General features: G+C 51.2%; 1 protein-coding gene across 5 annotated transcripts in view; it reads right to left on the bottom strand.

Moving 5' to 3' along the window:
* Positions 1-4,360: 4,360 nt before the first annotated feature.
* The window catches only part of DNAI2 (dynein axonemal intermediate chain 2), a 40,523-nt gene continuing 20,305 nt past the window's right edge, over positions 4,361-24,578 (bottom strand). For 4 of the 5 annotated variants that reach the window (XM_074388920.1, XM_074388921.1, XM_039475727.2 and 1 more), the window contains 7 exons: positions 16,307-16,446; positions 15,003-15,125; positions 11,574-11,797; positions 9,712-9,847; positions 8,774-8,920; positions 7,015-7,242; positions 4,361-5,118 (listed from right to left, as the gene is read on the bottom strand). In XM_074388920.1, coding sequence (XP_074245021.1) covers positions 5,023-5,118; positions 7,015-7,242; positions 8,774-8,920; positions 9,712-9,847; positions 11,574-11,797; positions 15,003-15,125; positions 16,307-16,446 — 1,094 coding nt within the window. In that variant the 3' untranslated portion in view covers positions 4,361-5,022. Of the gene's footprint in view, positions 5,119-7,014; positions 7,243-7,263; positions 7,826-8,773; positions 8,921-9,711; positions 9,848-11,573; positions 11,798-15,002; positions 15,126-16,306; positions 16,447-24,578 lie in introns of those variants that run through there. The other variant, XM_074388922.1, reaches the window with a different exon arrangement.

The raw sequence follows: 24,578 nt of genomic DNA, 5'->3' as shown, positions 1-24,578 counted from the left end.
GTCACCCAGGCTGGAGTGCAACGATGAGATCTCGGCTCACTGCAACCTCTGCCTCCTGGGTTCAAGTGATTCTTCTGTCTTAGCCTCCTGAGTAGCTGGGATTACAGGCATGTGCCATTGTGCCCAGATAATTTTCATATTTTTAGTAGAGACAGGGTTTCTCCATGTTGGCCAGGCTGGTCTCAAACTCCTGACCTCAGGAGTTTGGCCTCCCAAAGTGCTAGGATTACAGGGGTCAACCACCGCTCCCGCCTGATATTTTCGATCAGAGATGCATGACGTTCTCCACCTCCTCAGAAACCCACCTGCAGTTGGAAGCCACTGGTTTTGATGAGCCCTGAGCACTTTCTAAAGCCCATGGGCCCTCTAGAGCCTTAGGGCAACCTGGGCAAAGTTCCCACCTCCTCATGCTCTGGGCACGGCTACTCACAGGCTTGGCTCCCGGAGCTATGACACGGGAGGTGAAATAGAAGAGACTTATTGAGAAAACAAAGCATGGATTGAGGACTTGTCTCTCAAGCCCCAACATTCTCTTCCAAATTTGGGGTGTAGATGCTGAAATGACCCCAAGAAACAAGTTCACAAATCACTCTAGTAGCTCCTTGTACTGACCTAGAATTTGCCACCAGCCATGAAGGTTGTCCCAGGTGGCCCTGTCAGATGCTTCTAAGTGAGGGAGGTGATAGACGTTTATTGAGCATTTATTCTGAACCCAGTGGCTCATGAGTTATTTCATTTACTTGCCCAAACAATCCCTGAAGGTAGACAGCAGAGGTGCAGAGAGGTGAGTAATTCCGTGGCCATCGCCTCACTCCAAGCTGATGTCTCTTTTGCCTGACACCACAACACACTCCCACCTGGCCCCCAGGTGCCTCCCTCCAGACCTCCCTCCACCGGCAAAGGCTTCATCAACCCACACCCCTGCCTCTCAGTGATCTTTGCAAAGAGCAAGGTGAAAACCCTTGACCTCAAGGCCTGCCCCAGCGGACTTTTGCTGTCCCTGGCTCACTCCAGGCTCCAGCTCACTCCAGCCACACTGATGATTCCCTGTTGGTCAAACAGAGCAGCACCGCCTCCTTCCCTCCTCCGGGCACTGTGTGCAGCTGCCCTTCCACACAGATGTGCCCCTTATCACCCGTGCACACAGATGCGCTCGCACGTGTACACACATCTCTGCCTCATGCTCATTCTTAGGGTCTCAGCTGCATTGTCTCTTTCTCACAGAGGCCTCCTGGCCAGTGCCTCCTCCTCTAGAGTCTAGGTTAGTTCCTCCTGTTATCCCTCTCATGGCACCCTGTACTCTTCCTTAACATGCACTTTGCACAACTGTGGTTCTGTAGGCATCTGCCTGCGTATCGGCTTTCCCCGTCTCCCACTGGTGTGCAAGCTCTGGGAGGCAGGGCCTGAGTCTGGTTTATTTTCTACCTGTGGCCAGTGCCTGGCACAGGGCTCAGTGAAGGCAACGTTTCCCGACGGCAAGCACCCGAGCTGGGTTCAGACTTCCCCTGCCTGTACATGCCTCGAAACTGCTGCCTCTATCTACAGCGTACTGCAGACGCCCCCAGGACCTCAGCACACAGAGCTGCAGGTGCCCCCAGGATGTTAGCACACAAGGGGGCTGGACCGGGGTCTCTGGATGCTGACCCTGGTAGGCCATCAGTAGTCACTTAAAAAAAATTTTTTTTTTTTTTTTTTTTTTTTTTAAATAGGCCAGGTGTGGCGGCTCACGCCTGTAATCCCAGCACTTTGGGAGGCCTAGGCGGGTGGATCACTTGAGGTCAGGAGTTCAAGACCAGCCTGGCTAACATCGGGAAACTCTGTCTTTACTAATAATGCAAAATTAGCCAGGTGTGGGGAAAGGCACTGTAGTCCCAGCTACTTGGGAGGCTGAGGCAGGAGAATCGCTTGAACTCAGGAGACGGAGGTTGCATCGTGCTGAGATAACATGACTGCACCCCAGCCTGGTGACAGAGCAAGACTCCATCTCAAAAAGAAAAGAAAACAAAAAAACCCCAAACCGGCTCCAGCGTGGCCCCAGTCCACACTCAACTCCCATAGGGAGGGTTTTTCCAGCTGCCTCTGGCTCTCCAGTGATGCATCGTGGTTTGATTTACCTCACCTTTGGAAGGGAATAAAAACAGATTCCCGGTGAAGCCGGAGTGAGAGGTCAGTGAAGGTCATCGTAGAGGCCGGCAGCGTTGGCACCGCACCCACCGAGCTCACGCCACCCTTTCCCGAGTGCCACTCATGGGCTCCCCTCTGTTTCCACAGCCACTCCTCAAATGCTATGCCTGCCCAGTGGCACACTCTGCACCCACGAGGGACCTGCTGACTCCAGCAGGCGGCCTCCTTTTGCAGGCACAAGCCAAAGGCCAAAATTCCAGTCGAGTGAAAGAAGGTCACCCTGCCCTCCAGCTCACAGTGCCAGGGGGGGCCTTCAGTGTGCTGAGGTGAGTGCTGCGGAGCCTGCACCTTCTCTTGGGGGCACTACATTTGGGCAGATTTTTCTCTACCTTGGGCCTCTCCACTGTGACTCATTCGGACAGGACTGTTCAAACTGCAGGGGGCAGTCCTGTGTGCAGGATGCTGAGCGGGGTCCCCGCCTCTGCCCACTCCATGCCAGGAGCACTCCCCTCACCGGTTGTCCTCAGACATTGACAGATATCCTGTTGGGGGCAAAATCTTCGCCAGTAGAGAATCGCTGCTCTGAGTGGGGAGCTCCTAAAGACAGCACTGGGGCTCCGTGTGCCCCTGTGCAGTGAGGGGCCTACTGCCCCCTCGTGCCCCCCTCGGTCTGATGCTGGAATGGCAGGCAGCGGACGTGGCCCAGCCCACGCTTCTTACCAGGTTCCCAGAGTGCAGTGTGCCTGGCGCAAGCTGTAGGGCTGGGACTCTGGGCTGCAGTCTCAGCCCTGCCACCCACTCCCATTAGACTCAGCAAGTTCCTCCCTCTCTCCTCGCCTCCCACATCCATCACGTGGGGACTGAAGATGGTGACATCACTCTGGGGGCACTTGAGAAGAGGAAGCCCTCAGCGTAACCTGAGATTATTGTTTATATCAAGGTTAGCTAAAGTCAACAACTCGTTGATTTTTCTCTTTGGGTTCAAGGGCCAGCTGGTCCTGGGTTCCTCCTCAAGAAGATTATTTTATTTTTTTAATTAATTAATTAATTAATTAATTTTGGGATGGAGTTTCGCTCTTATTGCCCAGGCTGGAGTGCAATGGCACCATCTCTGCTCTCTGCAACCTCTGCCTCCTGGGTTCAAGCTATTCTCCTGCCTCAGCCTCCCAAGTAGCTGGGACTACAGGGGTGCACCACTATGCCTGGGTAATTTCTTTTTTATTTGAGTAGGGATGGGATTTCACCATGTTGGCCAGGCTAGTCTTGAACTCCTGACCTCAGGTGATCCACCCACCTGGGCCTCCCAAAGTGCTGGGACTTCAGGCGTGAGCCATCACACCTGGCTATTTTCTTCAAGACAGGGTCTTAGACTGTTGCCCAGGCTGGAGTGCAGTGGTGTGATCGTGGCTCACTGTCGTCTCCAGCTCCTGGGCTCAAGTGATCCTCCCACCTCAGCCTCCCGAGTGGCTGGGATTACAGGCGTGCACCACCATAGCAGGCTAATTTTTGTATTTTTTATAGAGATGGGGTTTCCCCATGTTGCCCACGCTGGTCTCGAACTCCTGGGCTCAGGTGATCCTCTCACCTTGGCTTCCCAAAGCACTGGGATTACAGGCGTGAGCCACTGTACCCTGCCAAAAAGATTCTTAACACAGGCATTTTTCTTTCTTTTGCTAAATTAGAGATAGGGTCTCACTATGCTACCCAGGCTGGTCTCAAGTGATCCTCCTTGACTCCTGGGTTAAAGTGATCCTCCTGTCTTGGCCTCCCAAAGTGCTGAGATTACAGGCATGAGCCACAGCACCCGACCGACACAGGCATTTTTCAAGGGCACTTTGGGTCCCTGCCAGGGTCAGCTGCCATCCACAGGCTGATGACAGGCAGGGCATTGTTCCTTCCTAGTGCCAGACTGGCATTGAGATGCCCTCTTGACCTTCCAACATCTCTGGCAATGGTCACCCCCTGCTCTGGTGAGCTGTGATTCCAGGGCACCCCCAGGGCAGCCCACTTCCCACCCTGGAGTCCTCGAGAGGCCTGCTGAAGACTGTGCAGGGACTCCCATCCCCACTCTGCCCCATCATGAGTTCTGAGACAGGGCAAGTCCCTGTCCCACTCCTGGAACCTCCTGTGTAGGGTAAAGATGGTAGAAGCACTGGGTCCCGGGGACGTCGTGAATGAATTACAGGCGATGACGTGAAAGGTTCCGGGTGTGGGATGCATCACACATACTAACTGGTGGCATTGTTATGATTCGTTTAACTTTACGAGAATCAGGATAACAGAAAGCATTCAGGTGCAGCAGAACAGCCAAGTCCGTCCCACCTGTCCCCTCGCACACACTCGGAGGCTTCTGTCGTGGCAAAGTGTACCGATGGCCAGGAAGCTGCCTGGTGAGGCATTTTCAGAGTGGACAGACTTTTTGTTCCTGATTTGTGGGTTTCGAGGAGGTTTGATCATGGAGAGGAAATCCCCCCGCCCCCACTCGAAGGTCTTCCCGAGGCCCTGCCATGGCCGTGCAAGTGTGGTTGAGGGTCTGCAAGATTGCAAATCGAAATGATTCCTGGGGAGCCTGTGAGAAGCTGAATCCCAGGAAACATCCAGGGCTGGGCCTAAGGTGGCCTCGGCCTCGGGGTAGGCTCAGGGCGGCTGAGACCAGGGGGCAGCCAGCTCCCGAACAAGCCCTGCCCCTTCCCTCCCTCCAAGGGGTGGCTTGGGACTCAGTGCCCAGTGAGTTAGTGGGGGCCAGCGCTGTGTACGGGGTAGGGAGTCAGGGCCTGATGCTCCCCGCCCACCACCCAGTGCTGCTTTAAGGTGGTGCTCAGCTCCCCACTTGTGAGAGCAGGGCAGAGGTGGGAAGGGAAGGCGCACAGGGACAGCTCCGCAGTCGAAGGCTGGCTTCTAGGCTAAGTCTTCCTCCTCTTCGTCACCCCCTCTCTCCCCCGTCGCGTCCTCTCCCTCCTGCGCCACCTGGCCTTCCTCTGAACTCGGTTGCTGCTGCAGGGGAAAGATGGCACAGGAGTGTTGGTGTTGGTGGGGGCGGACCTTCCCCACTCCCCTGGGATGTGAACCCCACAATGCCCAAAGCAGCCACGTGGCTGAGGCCTGGGTCGATGAGCACCCTGGAACCTGTGGTGCCAGCTCTGCAGCCGGCGAGGGCCCAGCCGGTGCAGAAGGTAGGCACAGCTGCGGGCATCCGACAGACTCGGGTACACGCCTGGCTTCTCAGTCTCCTTGGCTCCCTTACCCACAGAGAGGACGGGACACTTTGCCGGCCTGTGGCCAGGATTGGAAATAGTGGGCGTAAGGACTCAGCCTATGGAAAACGGCTTCAGTACCACATGGTACTTTGTGACCAGCACGTTTTGGGCCATCTTCAACACACATGTTCAAGATGTACCCTCTATGGAGGAAAGGAGGATACCAGGAGGCAAGGGTTTCTCCTCTCCTGAGAGAGAGGAAGGACGTGTGTGGCAGGCGGGAGGAGGAAGGGGCCGAATTCTGTGGACCTAAACCCCTTCTGAGGCTCAGCTTCTTCACGTAGAACGTTCAAGCCATGGTGAGGAGTACATTTTGGGGTGTATGTCACCAAGCACGCTGCCTGCCAGCCACCATTGCATTGTAAAAGGTGGCCAGTGTCATCTTTGCCTTCTGCAGGGTTGGACAGGCCAGGTGTGGTGGGTGGGAGGAGCCCTGGGCTAGGGGTCAGAATCCAGGATTCTAGTCTTGCCTCCATCAGAAATGCACGGAGCTCTCTGCCCCACCTGTCTTACCCAGTGTGGGAAGAAAACAGCTCACAACCAAGTCCCCTCAAATGCAAAATGCACCTGCAGAAGCCACACCTTTTTCTCAGACCCAGGAGGAGGGAGGCAGAAGAGGGAAGGAGTCCCAAGATGGAACCAGTTACCTTCTCTGTGTGCTCACCACCATCCTTCGCTCTGTCCACTCTATCAGGGACCGGGACCTTGCCATACAGCCCTTCTCGCAGGCAGGCGTCATGGGTGGGTGCTCTGTGCACACACTGCACCCTGTCTCCCCACACTTGGTCTAACACTCTATTGTCATTATTTTAAAATTCTTCATACTCCTTAAACAAGGGCCCCACATTTTCATTTTGCAGCACCCCCACTCCCCAGGTCTGCTGCCAGTCTTGCCCACAAGGGTGAATCCTGGCATGCACTCGATGTTTCTTTTCCCTGCCACACTGCTCTTTGGCTCTTTCATATTTTGGCATCTTATCTGTGGAGCCGAAAGGAAGTGACCCGGACAGACGACGTCTTTTCTTCCTCTGTCCACTGGTACAAAAGAGGGCCTGGAACGTCCCCAGATACCACCTTCACAGCTCCATCTCTCATTTTCCAGATAAGAAATTAAGGAACCAAGAAGTGAAGTGACGGGCTCAGGTGATACAGCTAGAATGTGCGGTAGAGCCGGGGCCATGGACAGATGAGCTGACATTAGGTCACACTCCTGACACCAGACCTGGGTAAGCCAGCATGACATGTACACCACTAATGTCATAGCCCTTTCCTCCAGGGGCCTAAAGGCCTGTTCCTCTCTGACACGTCACTTACCTCTAGGACCTTGTTCAGTCACTCAACATGCATGTTCAAGATGTACCCTCTATGGGGGAGGGGAGGATAGCAGGGGGCATGGAGCGTGGCTCCTGCCTGTAAGGAGCCTGAAGTCTTAGAGGAGATTTAGGATTTGGAGACTTAGGATTCTTTGGAAGGAAGGGAGTAATTCTTCCCACTTGCCAGGTAAAAACCTAAGGTCCAGTGGGTAGTGCTACTTGCTCGAGGTCACCCAGGAAGTCAGCAAGCAGAAGCAGAACCCAAGGGCCACCACTGCCACCCGGTCCCCAACCCACCCAGCCCCCGTCCCGGACCCTACAGGCATTGGCTTCGGCTTGATGGCGTCTGCCTCCTGCTTCTTCAGCTCTGCGAAGATGATGTCGAAAAACTCTTCCTCTGCCTTGTTGACCAGCGCCTCCAGGTCCGTGGGCAGCCCCTCGTCCCTCTGCTCCTCATCCCTGCCCTCCACCTTGCCCTTCTCCTTCAGCCGCATCTCCCGGTGCCTGGCCTCCAGGATCTTCTCTCGCCGGGTCTCACGCTCAAACATCTGGGCATACAGAGACAGAGACAGCCTGGTGGGGGGAGGGCGGGACAGCAAGCGACTCCAGGGCGGGGGCCAGGTGGGGCTTCTGTGGAACGCTTCTGTCTCCACACAGTCCCTGTAGAGGTCTGTACCCAGGGCTGGTGTCAGGAAGGAAGGCTGAATATTGGGGTTGGAAGGCTGCAGCAGGGACGCTGAGTCACTCAATGCCAAGCAGCACCAAGTTCCTTGACCACAGAGGGAAGAGCGCCCTTTGGAGCTATGCAGTATGGCAGCCCTTGGCCCAATAAGGGCCAGCTCGACGGCAAGATCCCAGCCTAAGCAGAGCCAGGAGGCTCTCCCGGCCTCAGCACTAGGGGTTTTCAATTTCACATTGTTCCCCATGGTTCTGGGGAGTTGCCTGCAGGGCTGCCCACTGGGAAGGGATGTAGGAATGGATCTCAGTCCCCCTCTTCAAGCGTCCTTCCATCTGTCTTCTCTGTTGGCATTCTAAGCCTTCAGGTTGGATGCAGTGGCTCATGCCTGTAATCCCAGCACTTTGGGAGGCTGAGGTGGGAGGACTGCTTAAGCCCTGGAGTTTGAGACCAGCCTGGAAAACATAGATAGAGCCCGTCTCTAAGAAAATTAAAAAATGAGCCAGGAATGGTGGTGCATGCCTGTGATCCCAGCTATTTGAGAGGCTGAGGAGGGAGGACCAATTCAGCCTGGGAGGTGGAGGCTGCAATGGGCCATGATTGTGCCACCGCACTCCAACCTGGGCAACAAAGCAAAACCCAGTCTCAAAATAAAATAAAATAGATACAATAAGAATAAATAAAATAAAATAATTAGGCTGGGAGCAATGGCTCATGCCTGTAATCCCAGCATTTTCAGAGACCAAGATGGGCAGATCATCTTGAGGCCAGGAGTTCAAGACCAGCCTGGCCAACATGATGAGACCATATCTCTACAAAAAATACAAAAATTAGCTGGGCACAGGGGTGCACACCTGTAATCCCAGCTACTCAGGAGGCTGAGGCAGGAGAATCACTTGAACCCAGGAGGCAGTGATTGCAGTGAGGCGAGATTGCGCCATTGCACTCCAGCCCAGGCAACACAGTGGGACTCTGTCTCAAAAATAAATGAATAAATAAAAAAATAATTAAATTAAATTAAAATACAATGTAATACAATAAAATACTAAGCCTTCATTGGAAAGGTTCTGCAAAAAAAAAAAAAAAAAAAAAAAAAAAAGTGTTATTTGAAACTAGACAAACTGACCAAGTCAAACCTCTTTGATTTACAGCTAAAAATCTGAATCCTAGAGAGTGAAGTGACTTACTGAAGGCCGCTTAGCTCCACAGCATTTGAGCAAGGGCACATTGACGCACCAACACCTATTTATGGAGCCCACTTCGGGACACCGCCTCCCCCAAAATGTGCACCCATGTCCCAGGGATGGCGGGGAGGGGACATTGATTTTTCCGACTAGCTTGCTCTGCGGTGGGGCCAGGTCGGGATGGGCCCGAGGGGTTCTCCCCACGCGCCCGGCACTTACTGAGGAGGCTATGTTCCTCTCATTCCTCTGGAGGGTGGAGAGCCCACTGGAGACCTCCAGCAGGGTGGTCGTCCCCAGCTGGGAGCCGCAGGCGATGAGACACCCATTGTCCTGCGCCCGGAGGCAGAAGAGGGCCTCGTCACACACCTGCAGAAGGGGCCAGGCAGACCCAGGCAGAAGAGACAGGAGCAAAGTGACGTGATTAACTGGCCCCGGGGAAGCTCTGCCACCTGGCCCTGTTCAAACACCCTCAGAGACGCCTCTGCCCCACAGGACGGAGTTCAAACTCAGAGACTGGCCGTTAAGACCCCTGGCTTCCCTGCCCTGTCTCCCGCCCCACCCCTTTGGTTCCGTCTCGAAGTCACCCTGTGGTTCCTCACGCCCCCACCCTTCCATGGCCCCAGCCAGCAGGGCTCAGCTCTGGCCACCCTGACCTGAAGGGGACGCTCCAGCAGCCAACCCCCAGGGGCTCTGCCCGTAGGCAGGAGATGCCAGGTACCTGCTTTTGTTTCTTTTTAAACTTCCCCCGGCTGGTTCTCTTGAATCACGAGGGTGCCAAGTCCCCCAGAACCCTTAACCTTTGACACACCAACCCCTATTTATGGACCCCACTTCAGGACACCACACTGCCTCCCCCAAAATGTGCACCCATGTCCTAGGGGGTGAGGGGGAAGGGACATCTTTTTCTGACTAGCCTGCTCTGCGGCGGGGCCAGGTCGGGACGGGGCATGCTGTGGGAGTTCTCCCCAGGCCCCCGACACACGCTCCAAAGAGCACACGCTCCAAAGCCATCGCTGCAGTCAGCCTGCACGCAGCACCCAGAGGCCCAAACACGCCTGGCCACATACTGCATACGCCCACAGCACCCCACGCCCACACCCACGCCAAGGCCTGGCTCCCGGAGGACCCAGATGCACAGGAAGGGACGTGCGGATGACCTTCAGACTGAGAGCGGGGTCGCACTGCTTGAACACAAAGTCCCAGATGTCCAGGGTCCCGTCCATCTTGGTGGTGAAGAAAACGGCTGGCCTCACGGGGCTCCAGGCAGCGTCGGTGAGGTAAGCCATGTGGTACCTGCGGGAGGCAGCCCACGTGATGGCTGGAGGGACAGAGAGGCTTCTGAGCCACAGCTCGGCTCACTCGGTCCCTTCTGGGCTCCAGGGTCTCAAGAGTCTTACGAGGCAGAAAGTTCTTCCTTGTGTCTGACTCCTAGCTGTGCTGACCTCACCCACCCACGGCTCACAGGCTGCTCTTTTCTCTTTTCTTTTCTTTTCTTTTTTTTTGAGATAGAGTCTCACACTGTCACCCAGGCTGGAGTGCAATGGGGTGATCTCGGCTCACTGCAACCTCTGCCTTCTAGGTTCAAGTGATTCTCTTTTCTCAAGCCTCCCGAGTAACTGGGATTACAGGCACCTGCCACCACACCCTGCCAATTTTTTTATTTTTAGTAGAGATGGGATTTCACCATGTTGGCCAGGCTGGTCTCAAACTCCTGACCTCAGGTGTCCAACAGTCTGCTCTTTAAAGGGTTCCGGGCTGGTCATGGCAGTGGCTCATGTCTGTAATCCCAGCACTTTGGGAGCCCAAGGTGGGAGGATGACTTGAAGCAGGATTTTGAGACCAGCCTGGGCAAGGTCGCAAGACTCTCTCTACAAAAAATTTTTTAAAAATTAGCTGGTGGTGACCACCTGTGGGCCCAGCTCCTTGGGAGGCTGAGATGGGAGGATCGCTTGAGCCAAGATTGAGGCTACAGTGAGCCATGTTTGTGCCACTGCACTCCAGCCTGGGCAACAGAGTGAGACCCTGTCTCAAATAAACTAAATAAAGGGCTCTGGGCACTGTCCTTCCCGGGGGCTGGCTGCTGGCACTTCTCTGCTACTAACTCCAGGTGGCAGGCACATGTTAGTGGACCCGGTCCCACCCTGGGACTCACGGATGGGCGTCAGAGGGAGGATATGCCCAGAAAAGCTGCTATACCAAGATCAGGAGAGTGTCACTTCCTGCTTGGTTTCATCTAGATTTTCAAGAGTTTCTTCAGTGAAGATGGGAAGTTTTTTAAAAAGAGACACACACATGTGCACACACAATGGAGCCTTCAGATTCTCACCAAAACCTCTTCTCCCTTCTTTCATTGCAATATAGTTGTAGCTGGGCCCCTGGTGGGCAAGGCAGAGACTACATTTCCTGGTCACCTTTGCAACCGAGTGTGTTGACAGCCAGGCCACAGTGGGAGAAACGATCAAGACCGAAGAAAGGGTGCGGCGGCTCACGCCTGTAATCCCAGCACTTTGGGAGGCCGAGGTCGGCAGATCATCTGAGGTCAGGAGTTCGAGACCAGCCTGGCCAACATGGCGAAACCCTGACTCTACTAAAAATACAAAAATTAGCTGGGTGTGGTGGCAGGTGCCTGTAGTCCCAGCTACTGGGGAGGCTGAGGCAGAAGAATCGCTTGAACCTGGGAGGCGGAGGCTGCGGTGAGCCGAGATCAGGCCACTGCACTGAGCCTGGGACCGAGAGTGAGAATCTGTCTCAAAAAAAGAAAAAAAGGAAAGAAAATTAAGCCTGTTTTATTAAAATAATGGCCATGATTTTTAGCAACTGAGTGGTTTGAAGCCTATCCCTTTCTGGAGTGGCTGGAGCCAGTCACTTGCTAACGCAGGCTGGGGTGTTTGCGGAGGGTTTTCTCCTCCGTTTTACAGACAGACATATGGAGGCTCAGGACTCTTTGCAGCCCAGCTGGGCCCACTCTGTCCTCTCCTCTCTGCGTGCAGCCCCTCCCGTCCCCAGCATCCCCTCTTACTTGGTCCACATAATGGATGACTCCCGGCTGTCTTCAGACCAGATGCGGGCTGTCCAGTCACCCACCGTTAGGAAGTTCTTTGGGTAGAAGGGGTTCCTCTGGAGGGCGTAGATGGGGCCGTGATGGCCCGAGAAGGTGCACACGATCTTCTCGGCTGGCGTCTTGGCCTTGCGGTTGCAGGAGATGATGATGCCCTGCTCGGTGCCCACCATGAACTTGGTGGGCTGTGGAAGGAGTGACACAGGAGGGGAAGACTCCATGAACCATCAGCTCTGCGCTTAGCGGGCATGGCCAGGTGCCTGCTGGGGTGGGGGCTGTAGGTGCCAGAAAGGCCCTCAGATCAAGCCTCTGCTTAGGCTGTGGCCCCACTGGGAGAGCTGTCCCCACTCTTCCCGGGCTCCTCAGACCCCACCTTGTTTTTGGAAGCTGCTGCAGGAGCCTGTGCTTAGTGAAGCCCGCCCTGGCACCTCCAGGCCTCAAGGGTCGTCACCAGCTCCCTTCACAGCCCATCACTGTGACCACGATGCATTTGGCCATCAAGACCCTGATGTTTGTTTACAGGTAGAGTAAACAAGGCCCAGGGAAGGGACACAGTGTGACCCACCTAGGTCACTCACAAGATGGGCTGAGCCTGCCATGGCAGGACAGTGACATTTGTCTTTCTTCTTTTTCTCTTTGACACAGAGTCTCGCACTGTCGCCAGGCCAGAGTGCAGTGGCGTGATCTCGGCTCACTGCAACCTCCGCCTCCCGGGTTCAAGCGATTCTCCTGCCTCAGCCTCCCAAGTAGCTGGGATTACAGGCACCCGCCACCACGCCCGGCTAATTTTTTTGTATTTTTAGTAGAGACGGGGTTTCACCATGTTGGCCAGGCTGGTCTCCAACTCCTGACCTCAGGTGATCCACCCACCTCGGGCTCCCAAAGTGCTGGGATTACAGGCGTGAGCCACCGAGCCCGGCGGACAGTGACATCTGTCAGCATTGTCCAGGTTGGTGTCCCTGAGAACTCAGAGCAGGTGGCCGATCAGCACTCAGGAAGCCGCCTGGCAGCTGGTGATGTGATTTGTCCCTCTACCGCTGGGTGGTGAGCTCTTTGAGGGGTGCAAGCTTGTCTTATGCGGGCCCATTGCCCACAAATTGACCTCTAATAGCTGCCCACTTCACTGTGGACTGAATACACAAAAGCTGGTCTCTGGACTCCTGATCCAGTGCTCCCTCTGAGCACACCCCCCTCGATCACGCAATGCCCCGCCTCCTTCACAGTTCCGTGGCTGAACTTCCAGGCCAGATCAGACAACCTCCACCAGCAGGGCCTGAGCCTGCCGTGGCGCTGTGTCCCCAGCATTCCAAATAGAAAAAGCAGCTGAGTGACGGAGGGGACGAGCATAGCATGCTGAAGGGAGGGCCTTTGTCAATGGGCTCAGATTGAGGGAATGTGCTCTCTTTCCAGGTCCACAAGGGGACGCGGTTTTAAGGGCAAAAACTTCCCAAGTGCCATGCACCCTCGCCCCCATGCCTCTCCATCCGGGAGATGTAACAGTCTCTGTTTTAATTTTCCAACGCGCAGGAAAGGGTCCAAAGTCAATCACTCCAGCGGAAGTTCTAAGGAATTCCTTTCACTGGCCAGGGGTCTTGAAGAAGGTTGGGGGGTCCTCAGGTTAAAAGTCCCCTTCTTCCACGTCACCTCAGGCTCCATGTCTGGGTCCCCTTCCACAAACACTCCCTTTGTGGAAGCCGTCTTTCCCCTTCCACACTCTCTCGTGGAAGCCTGTCTTCCCTCCTAAACTCCATCTCGATTCCCTTCCACTCAGTGTGGAGGCTGCTTTCCTCTCCGGGATTCCGTCTTTCTGGATTCTCTCACTCAGTGTGAGAGGAGCTTTCCTTCCCCGGTTTCCCCTCTTCTGGGAACCCTTCTCGCTCAGTGTGAGAGTGGCTTTTCGTTCTCTTGCTCAATGTGAGAGCTAGCCGTTTCTTTCTCTGTTCTCTACCTAAATAAATCACTTTCTGCAAACACTTTTTGAGTCTGGTATTGACTTTACAAGTGCACCCGCCAGGGTCCCCTCTCTCCTTCTTGAGAGAGCAGGAGACCAAGATCCTACAACATTCTCTCGGGGGAGCTGTGCCTCCCCGGCACCCCAAAATCCCCATCACAGGATGTCCTCTGCCGGCGATGAACAGCCCCTACTGAACGTTTTCCTGAGCCCTCGCCACCCCAACCTCCATGCCCAGTGCCTTGTCCTCGGGGGGGGGGGGGGTCAGTTGAATTGTCTCCTCACCCCACCAGCGTTCATCTCTCAGCCTTGGGCTGGGGTTGCCCAGAAAGGTTCAAGGCCAGAGCCTCCCAAAGCCCCAGGAATGGTGGCACATGACCCAGAAGCAAACAAGTGACATCTGCAAGGGGGAACCAGGCCTGGGCTGCGCTAAGACAAAAACCAAGACTCAGCCCAAGCCAAAAGCCAACAACAAGGGAAAGCTGCCTCCTTGTTTTAGAGAGGAAGACTTCCTTTGCTGCTTCTAGAAGCTTCCCTCCTCTAACACATTTGCATTACGCTCAGACTTTGATTTTTCATTTTTTTTCCTTTTCTTACGTAGGGACAGCGTCTTGCTATGTTGCCCAGGCTGGTCTTGAACTCCTAGACTCAAGTGATCCTCCCACCACAGCCTCCCAAAGTGCTGGAATTGCAGGTGTGAGCCGCCGTGCCTGGCCTCACATTGATGTTTTCCTTCCTTCCTTCCTTCCTTCCTTTTCTTTTTTCTTTTTCTCTCTCTCTTTCTCCCTCCCTTTCTTTTTTGGTAAAGATTGAGGGTCTTACTATGTACCCAGGCAGGTCTTGAATTCTCGGCCTCCCAAAGTGCTGGGATGACAGGTGACAGCCACCGTGCTCGGCCAAACTTTGATGTTTCTTTGTCATTCTTTCTTAGTTACCAAACACTGAGACCAGGAACCTACAACATGCCTGTGCTCTGGTTTTCCAAGGAGCCTGCTCTGACCTCATTTTCCTCTCCAATACCTCTTCTTTCCCCAGAGGAGGGCAGATGACCGGTCTAGGGCCCCTGTGCCAGGTAGGGCCAGGACCTGGGCTGGAGACTAGGCCTCCTAACATTGGTCCTGGGCATGACCTTTCCCCACGAAACAGGGCTTTTCTGAAATTGTCCTGTCAAAAGACTGCCCTCTGTGTTAAGCTGGGCTACTGGCCGAAAGATGACCTTGGTGCGATGATGGCTATGGCGTCCTTCTTCAAGGAGCTCTGCTGCCCCCTGCTGGAAAGTTGTTATAAAGGCCACACAGGTCTCGGATGGCGGCAGGAAGGCTGGCCTCTCTGGGCTGGTGCTGGGTTCCGTGAGCTCCTGACATCCTAGCCATGGCCTGTCTTCAGCCCTGGCTGCCCTGGCAATGGAAGTCGGGGAAGGGACAGCAAGAGACACTCACCAAAGTGGATTCGAACTCCAGGGAGATGGCCCCCAAGGCATTTTCCAACTGCTCCTTTCTGGTAATGTCCATGATCACGACCTCAGTGGGCTCACTTATCTTTCGGATGTCCCACCACATGACCTGGTGGGAGGAGGGGTGACTGTGAGACCTGCAGGCCCTGCATTCCCCACCCCACTGCTTTTGCCTTCCCCACCCCCGCCCCACCTTCCTGGGGCCAGCCACTGGGCCAAAAAGGATGGGGCTCCCAGCAATCCATGGGAGCAAATACACTTTGAGGGTTGCTGCTCTGTCCACAGTCCCCACACCTGGCTGACCCTCAGAGTCACCGGCAAGCTTCATAAAATCCAGATGTGGGGACCTTGCCCCCAACCTACTGAACCAAAACCAGGCGAAAGGCCAAGAATCTGTACAAGCCGAGACTCCCCGCCATAAGGCGATGTCCAGCAATGTTAAAAACACACACATTTCCTGACCTAGAAGTCCCGCTGCCAGCAATGACTGCCGTAGATTATCCCCACTCGTGTGCAATAATCTGTGTATAAAGACGCTCTCTGGTACATTTTGGGGAGTAGCAACAAACTACTAGAATCCATATATAAATAATGGCGTGCCCACACAATGCCATGATTAACAGGCACGGGGCAGCAGTTTAAGAAACATGAAACTATCTCCAAGGCACACAAGATGAAAAACGTCAAGTACAGAATAGTGTGCAAAGTGTACAAAAAGAAAGTGAAGAAGGGAGATGTGTTTCCTTGACTATGCAGAGACTAGCTCTGAAGGCAGACGTAAGAGATGGATGCCTGCAGGAGGCGGGAGGAAGGCATTTTCCTTTTTGTACCTATTAGATTCTATTCCATGGGCATGTATTACCACTATTCGATTTTAAAATAAAGTGTTAGGCCAGGAGCTCATGCCTGACACCTGTAATCCCAGCATTTTGGGAGGCCAAGGCAGGTGGATCACCTGAGATCAGGAGTTCGAGACCAGCCTGGCCAACTTTGCGAAACCCCCATCTCCACTAAAAACAAAAAAATTAGCCGGGTGTGGTGGTGGGTGCCTGTAATTGCAGCTACTTGGGAGGCTGAGACAGGAGAATTGCTTGAACCCAAGAGGCAGAGATTGCAGTGAGCCAAGACTGCGCCATTGCACTCCAGCAAGTGGGCAAGTCGTCTCAAAACAAAATAAAATATAAAATAAAATGTGTTAAAGGAAATGTCCCCAGGGATTCTGATGGGGAACCAGGGAACTGTTACTGTCTCCTCCTTCCCCTGCCTCCCCAGTGTCTGGCCGGTGGGTACCTGCCCATCTGTGGATGCTGAGAAGCACTCGGTACCCGTCTTTGACTGCAGCCAGATGGTGCCATACACAGGGTCTCGGTGGCTGAACTCGATGGTGGATAGGTCAGCCACCAGGCTGCCCTTCCGGGTGTCCCAGCAGGCTGGTGAGGAAGGAGAGGAAGAAGCGGTGGAGGTGGGCAAGGGTTTCCTTCTCTGGGCAGGGAGCGGTGGCGGTGGTTGGTGGAGGGGGGGGTGCCTGCTGCTTCTGGTTTGGCAGGTATGTGGTGTTTTAGAATCAGGGCTTGGTTCCAATCAGCCTGAGTTTCCTACCAGCCCCCACGGACCCTCTGGAGAAACCCCAAGGGTGCAAGCTTCATTCAGTCCTTGAGCCCCTCCCAGGCATCGACTCCCTACACAACACTCGACCCAGGGAAAGCCTCTGGGGACAGGACAGGCAGAGCGGCAGGGGAACACATGAGGGTGGTCAGGGAAGGCCTCCTGGAGGAAGTGACAGGTTGCTGAGATGGAAGGCCAGCCTCAGGATGGAGGGAGCCAGGCGAGAGGAGAGCTAAGTCCCTGCCACCGGGAAATGCACGTGGAAAGGCCCTATTGAGGCGAATCTCTCTGCTGCATTAGCTCATTCCCTTTGATCCTTTGCACCTCTGCTGCCTCTGTTGGAGAGAAACTCACAGAGCTTTAGCCTTTACTGTGATCTGTTATCAGTGCTTTGCCAAGAATGACGGAAGGTTATCTATCCGTTGTCCTGTTGGGTTTCGTTTCCATTTTCCCATGAGTGCACAGTGAGGACTCACCCTGTCACTCAGAGCTGTTTCTACTTAGTATTTCTTGGAGAAATACTAAGTCAAAGCTTATGAACTAAGTACTTTTAAGTAGTTACAAATAGCAAAGTACTTCATTCATAAGCTTTGACTTAGTATTTCTCCAAGTCTAAGGCATTTGCCCCTGAAATGAGCTGGTCCAGAAACATGTTTTCTTAGATACGCCTGCTCAGCCAGGCACAGGGGTACATGAGGAGGCTGAGGCAAAAGGATTGCTTGAGCCCAGGATTTCAAGACCAGCTTGGGCAACATAGTGAGACCCCGTCTCTACAAAAATGTTAAAAAATAAGCTGGGCATGGTGGTACATCCCTGTAGTCCCCACTGCTCGGGAGGCTGAGGTGGGAGAATTGCTTGAGCCTGGGAGGTTGAGTCTGCAGTGTAAGATTGTGTCACTGCACTCCAGCCTGGGCAACAGAGCAAGACCCTGCCTCAAAAAATAAAGACAGGCCAGGCGTGGTGGCTGATGCCTGTAATCCCAGCGCTTTGGGAGGCTGAGGTAGGCGGGTCACTTGAGGTCAGGAGTTTGAGACCAGCCTGGCCAACATGGTGAAAGACTTGTCTCTACTAAAAATACAAAACAAAAAATCAGCCAGGTGTGATGGCAGGTGCCTGTAATCCCAGCTTCTCAGGAGGCCGGAGAATCACTTGCACCTGGGAGGCAGACGTTGCAGTGAGCCGAGATCACACCATTGCCCTCCAGCCTGGGCAACACAGTGAGACTAGGAGAGTATCTCAAAAACAAAACAAAAAATAAAAATAAAAGATAAGCCTGCTCTGCTTCGGCAAAGCAGTGCTCAAGGGCAGGTCCCACTGTGTCCCACGTGGCCCTAGAGGGTCCTTCTTGGAGCAGCAGAGCACCAGAGCCTGGGCTGGCATGAGCTGGCATGAAAAGCCACTGAAAGAGGTTATGAATAATGAGTGAGGCAAGGCTCCTGAATTAATCATGGCAAAGTGGCTCTGCTTCAGGCTTTTAGAGGTCTGGCACCCAGATAATTTGGCAGGGACGTTTAAGGGAGCCCGGGTCTGTTCCATACTCTGAAGGCTCCCCTGGACAGGGGGCAGCAGGTCTGAGAGGGAGCTTGGAGCCTCAGGAAGCAGCTGACTACAGAGAGTTTCCCAGAAGGGGTTTCTCAGCCATCCTGGCCCCCACTGCGGCAAAAGTGTGAGAACATACGCAGGTAGGAGTGTGGGATTCTTTTCATGCCCAGGGGCAAGACTATCCTGGGTGTAGCTATGGGTTGGGTGTCTGGCGACTTCAGGGTCAGGGGAACAGAACAGGTAGGGACATTCAGAGCCAATCCAGGCAGGTGACTTCTGATCTCACTAGGTATTGGAAAAAAAAAAAAAAAAGGCAGTTTTGGCTGGGTGTGGTGGTTCATGCGTATAATCCCAGCACTTTGGAAGGTCAAGGTGGTGGATCATTTGAGGTCAGGAGTTTGAGACCAGCCCGGCAAAACATGGCAAAACTCTGTTCCTATTAAAAATACCAAAATTAGCCAGGTGTGGTGGCACGTGCCAGCCACTCAGGAGGCTGAGGCAAGAGAATCACTTGAACTCCGGAGACAGAGATTGCAGTGAGCCGAGATTGCACCACTGCACTCCAGCCTGGGTGACAGAGTGAGACTCTGTCTCAAAAAAAAAAAAAAAAAAATCAGTTATCCAGGTGTGCCATCAACAAACATTGTGGAGTAAGGACCTCCAAAAATTCTCTCCTCCATAATAGCAGTGAGAAAACTGGCAAAAATGGTCAGAATCAACTTTTTCGGAACTCTGGAAATTAGCTAGAGGCTTACAGCAGTCAGGAGAATGTTTATTCAAGAAAAACAGTAGAATCTTGGTTGAAAAAAAACCAGTGGTATTTTTACTTGCCCTAGTTAAGATAGCACACTCTGCAGTTCCTCAGTGGCCTTGAAAAATCACATTCTGTGTTCCTGGAGAAAAACAGCAGCCTGGCGCCACCAGAGGGAGCAGAATGGGCTGGAGCTCCTTTCAAGTCTCATGCCCAGAGAACTGTCATTATCTAACCTGTCTGGTGGTTCCCTGATAAGGCTCCTGCAAGGTTGGCTGTAAATGACTTGGTTCAGCCTTTGCCTGGTGTGAAAAGTCTTTTCATCAGGATGTAATTGCAGGCAACTGACTAACTCTGCAGCTTCCTGAGGCAGTAGATAACAGGGGCAGCAAGGAATAGACCGACGAAAAGGCTTAAAAGGAAAAGCTGGGCCAGGTACAGTCACGCCTGTAATCCTAGCACTTTGGGGGGCTGAGGCAGGACTGCTTGAGGCCAGGAGTTCACAACCAACCTGATCAACACAGCAAAACCCTGCCCCTATTTTTTCTCTCTCTCCCCCTCCCTCCCTCCTGTGCGCTCTCTCTCTCTCTCTCTCTCTCTCTCTCTCTCTCTTTTTCTCTTTATTTCTCTCTTTAGAGACAAGATCTCATTATGCTGTCCAGTCTAGTTTTGAACTCTCGAACTCAGGCGATCCTCCTGCCTTGGCCTCCCAAAGTGCTAGGATTACAGGCGTGAACCACCATGCTTGGCCTCTATTATATTTAAACAAAAAACTAAATAAATAAAAGGAAAAGCCGGAGCATAATGTGTCCACAAGGGCTTTGAAAAAAGCTCTGACATATTCCTGGGAGTCTAGAAGGTCACATGCGTGGATAGAACTGTGTGCATGCCCAGAGCTGTGTCATGCTCAGGAAAGCCGACAAAGCCATAAACTCTCATCTCTGGCTGACCTCATCTCTGCACTGACGCTAAGACAGAGTTGACAATGGCTTGGTGCGTGTCAAGGTATGCTCACACGCACACAGAGCCCCTTAGCAGAGAAGGGGAGGTGTTTTTGGTGACAGATGCTTAAGGGAATTTTTGTCCAATCATTCACTAATCACTAAGCTAAGCAGAGACTACAGTGGGCACATGTGACAGAGAATACAGACTTTCCAGAACCAGCTGAGAAAATTCATGAATGCAACACAGGACAACTACAGCGAACGGCGATGGCACACACTCTGCGAGGCCTGTCGGCCTGATCTACAAAGTTGCCACCTTAGATCATACACAAAGTATAGTTTTTAATAAAAAATATTATAAGACATGCCAAGAAATAAAAATATATGGCCCATGACAGGAATGAAAAGGCAATAAATAGAGACTGTCCCCAAGAAGCCCGAATGTCAGCCTAACTACACAAAGGCCTTACATCAGCTCTGCTAAACACACTCAGAGAACTAAAGGAAGTCACATCGAAAGAACTCAAGAAAAGCATGAGACGATATCTCACCAAATAAAAAGTACAATAGACAGAAATTATTAGTAGTAGTATTGGAGACAAGAGTTTCGCTTTGTTGCCCAGCCTGTAGTGCAGTGGCATGATCTCGGCTCACTGCAACCTCCGCCTCCTGGGTTCAAGCAATTCTCTTGCCTCAACCTCCCAGCTAGGTGGGACTACAGGTGCATGCCACCACACCTGACTGATTTTTTTTTTTTTTTTTTTTTGTATTTTAGTAGAGACAGGGTTTGATCATGTTGCCCAGGCTGGTCTTGAACTCCTGAGCTCAGGTAATCCACCCACCTCAGCCTCCCAAAGTGCTGGGATTACAGGCATGAGCCACTGCACCCGAACAAGACAGAAATTACTTTTTTAAAAAAGAGCAAATAGAAATTCTGGAGCCAATAACCAAAATAAACATAAGGTAGAGAAGCTTCAGGATAGCATATCTGAGCAAGCAGAAGAATCACTGAACTTGAAGATGAGTCAATTGAGAGTATGCAGTCTGAGGAATAGAAAGAAAAGAGAACAAAGAGAAACAGAGTCTAAAGACCTATGGGACACCATCAAGCATGCCAACATACACATAATGGAAGTCGCAGAAGGAGAGGAGAAAGAGAAAGGACAGAAAAGGATATTTGAAGAAATAATGGTTGTAAATATTCCATATTTGATTAAAAAAAATCAATCTATACATCCAAGAAACTCAATGAATTCCAGGTGGGATAAATCCAAAGATATCCATACCTTGAAACATAATCAAAGCTGAAGCCAGAGACTCTTGAAAGAAGCAAGAGAAAAAATGACTAATCACATACATGGGGTCATCAATGAGATTAACAGCTGAAGCTGGGCGAGGTGGCTCCCGCCTGAAATCCCAGCACTTTGGGAGGCTGAGGTGGGAGAACTGCTTGAGGCCAGGAGTTCGAGACCAGCCTGGGGTAACAGAGCAAGACCCCATCTCTACAAAAATTAAAAAATAAAAAAGTAGCTGGGTGTGGTGACATGCACCATCATCCCAGCTACTCGGGAGGCTGAGGAGGATTGCTTGAGCCCAGGAGTTTGAGGCTGCAGTGAGCTATGATCATGGCACTGCATTCCAGCTTGGGTGACAGAGTGAGATGCTGTCTCTAAAAAAAAAATAGAAAAAAAAAAAAGAAAGAAATGATAAGGGAATTAAAATGGTACACTAGAAAATACGTAACACAAAAGAAGGCAGTTATGGAGAAAGACATATAGAAAAAAGCAAAATGGCAGATGTAAAATCCTACTTTATCAGTAATTACATTAATGTAAATAGATTAAACTCTCCACTTAAAACCAGAGATTGACAGAATAGATTAAAAGGAAAAAAATTATAATCCAGGCAGGGCACCGTGGCTCACGCCTGTTATCCCAGCACTTTGGGAGGCTGAGGTGGGCAGATCACTTGAGGCTAGGAGTTCGAGACCAGCCTGGCCAACGTGGTGAAACCCTGTCTCTACTAAAAACACAAAAATTAGCCTGGCTTGGTGGCTCCCACCTGTAATCCCAGCTATTTGGGAGGTTGAGGCAGGAGAATAACTTGAACCTGGGAGGCAGAGGTTGCAGTGAGCCGAGATTGTGCCACTGCACTCCAGCTTGGTGACAGAGAGAGAGACTCCATTTCAAAAAAAAAAAAAAAAAAAAAAAAAAAGATCATCTGTATGTCAGCTATATCTAATCTACAAGAGACGTATTTTATTTTTATTTTTGTTTTTTTTTGAGATGGAGATATTATATACTGATAAAAGGGTGAATTAACTAAGAAAACATAACAACTGTAAACATGTATATATACCAAATAACATAGCCTTAATATACAGGAAGCAAAATCTGACAAAATTGAAGGAGAAATAGACAATTCAACAATAATAATTGCAGATGTCAGTATCCGACTTTCAACAATAGATTGAATAGTAACGACTAGGTGAAAAATCAGTGAGGAAATAGAAGTCTTGACCAGCACTGTGAACAAGACCTCCCAGACATCTACAGAACACGCCACTGGGCAATAAGCAGAAGACAGTCTTCCCAAGTGCTCATGGGAAGGATAGATATCCAGGATAGATAATATACTGGGCCATAAAACAAGTCTCAATAAATTTTAAAAGACTGAAATAAGGCCAGGCATAGTGGTTTACGTCTGTAATCCTAGCATTCCAAGAGGCCAGCTGAGGCAGGTGGATCACTTGAGCCCAGGGGTTTAAGACCATCCTGGGCAACATAGTGAAACCTATGTCTACAAAAACTACAAAAATTAGCCAAGCATGGTGGTACATGCCTATAGTCCCAGCTACTCAGGAGGCTGAGGTAGGAGGATTGCCTGGACCCAGGAGGTCAAGGCTGCAATGAGCTATGATTGGGCCACTGCACACCAGTCTGGGCAACAGAGCAAAACTCTGTATCAAAAAAAAAAAAAAAAAAAAGGTTGAAATAATGGAAAGTGTATTTTCTGACCAAACTGAAATGAAACTAGGAATCCATAACCAAAGGAAAACTAGAACATTTATACATATGAAACAACACATTCCTAAACACCAATGGATCAAAGAAGAATTCAAAAGGAAACTAGAAAATACTTTGAAATAAATGAACATGAAAATATTCCACACCAAAGCCTATGGGAAGCACCTAAAGTCGTGTTTACAGGGAAATTTACAACTCTAGATGCCTATATTTTTAAAAATCCCAAATCAAGAGCTTAACTTTCCACCTTAAGAAATTTGAAAAATTAGAGCAAATTAAATTAAAAACAAACAGAAGGAAAGACGTAAAAAAAATATTGGTGTGAAAAGAAATAGAGAATTAAAAAACAACTGAGAAAAATCATTACAGCCAAAAGTTGGTTCTTTGAAAAGAAAATGAAATTGACAGCCCTCTAGGTAGTCTGACCAAGTAAAAAAGAGTAAAGTTGGATTCCTTTAATTACTAAATTACTGATTTCAGGAATGAAATTACTAAAGTCAGGAATGAAGTAGGGAAATTACTACCAACACTGCAGAAATTAAAATGATTATAAGGGAGCCAGGCATGGTCGCTCATACCTGTAATCCCAGCATTTTGGGAGGCTGAGGCGGGTGAACCAAGAGGTCGGGAGTTCAAGACCAGCCTGACCAACATGATGAAACTCCATCTCCACTAAAAATACAAAAATTAGCCAGGTGTGGTGGTGCATGCCTGTAATCCCAGCTGCTCAGGAGGCTGAAGCAGGAGAATCTCCTGAACCCTGGAGGTGGAGACTGCAGTGAGCTGAGATCATGCCACTGCACCCCAGCCTGGGCAACAGAGTGAGACCCCGTCTCAAAAAAAAAAAAAAAAGAAAGAAAGAAAGAAAAGAAAAGGATTGTAAGGGAACACTGTGAACAATTATATGTCAACTAGACAACCTGATGAAATGGAAAAGTTCCTAGAAAGACAGAAACTATCAAAACCAATTAAAGAACAGAAAATGTGAACAGATCTATAACAATAAAGGGACTGAATTAGTAATTTTTAAGTTTCCAAAGAAGAAAACGCGGGACTTCACTGATGAGTTCTACCAAACGTTTCAAGAATTAATACTGGCCAGGCCGGCGGCTCACACCAGTAATCCTAGCACTTTGGAAGGTCAAGGCAGGAGGATGACTTGAGGTCAAGAATTCGAGACCAGTCTGTCCAACATGGTGAAACCCCAAATCTACTGAAAAAATACAAAAATTGGCTGGGTGTGGTGGCATGAGCCTGTAGCTCCAGCTACTCAGGAGGTTGAGGCAGGAGAATCGCTGGAATCCGAGAGGTGGAGGCTGCAGTGAACTGAGATTGCGCTACTACACTCCAGCCTGGGTGATAGAGCGAGACTGTCTCAAAAAAAAAAAAAAAAAGAATTAATATCAATTCTTCATAAAATTCCAAACACAGAAGAGAAGGGAACACTTCCCAACTCATTCTGTAAGGCCAGTAGTATCCACAATCGTTAGCATGTGGGTTTCCCGGACTGCCTCTCCCAAAATGGGGCTCCCCGATGCTCTCATCATCCCTTTACGGCTGGCCCTAGTCAAATATTCTCTGACTTTACTTGAACTATAGTTTTTAAAAACTGTTTATTTTGAGCTAATTTTAGATTTACAACAGTAGCAGGAGACACTGCTACAGTGTTAGCAAAACCTGCCTCGAAGGTGTCT

Source organism: Saimiri boliviensis, chromosome 17 (genome assembly GCF_048565385.1).
Source record: "Saimiri boliviensis isolate mSaiBol1 chromosome 17, mSaiBol1.pri, whole genome shotgun sequence".
Taxonomy (NCBI): Eukaryota; Metazoa; Chordata; class Mammalia; order Primates; family Cebidae; genus Saimiri; species Saimiri boliviensis.
The sequence above is the reverse complement of the archived record's forward strand: the minus strand, read 5'-3'. Positions and strand labels throughout refer to the sequence as shown.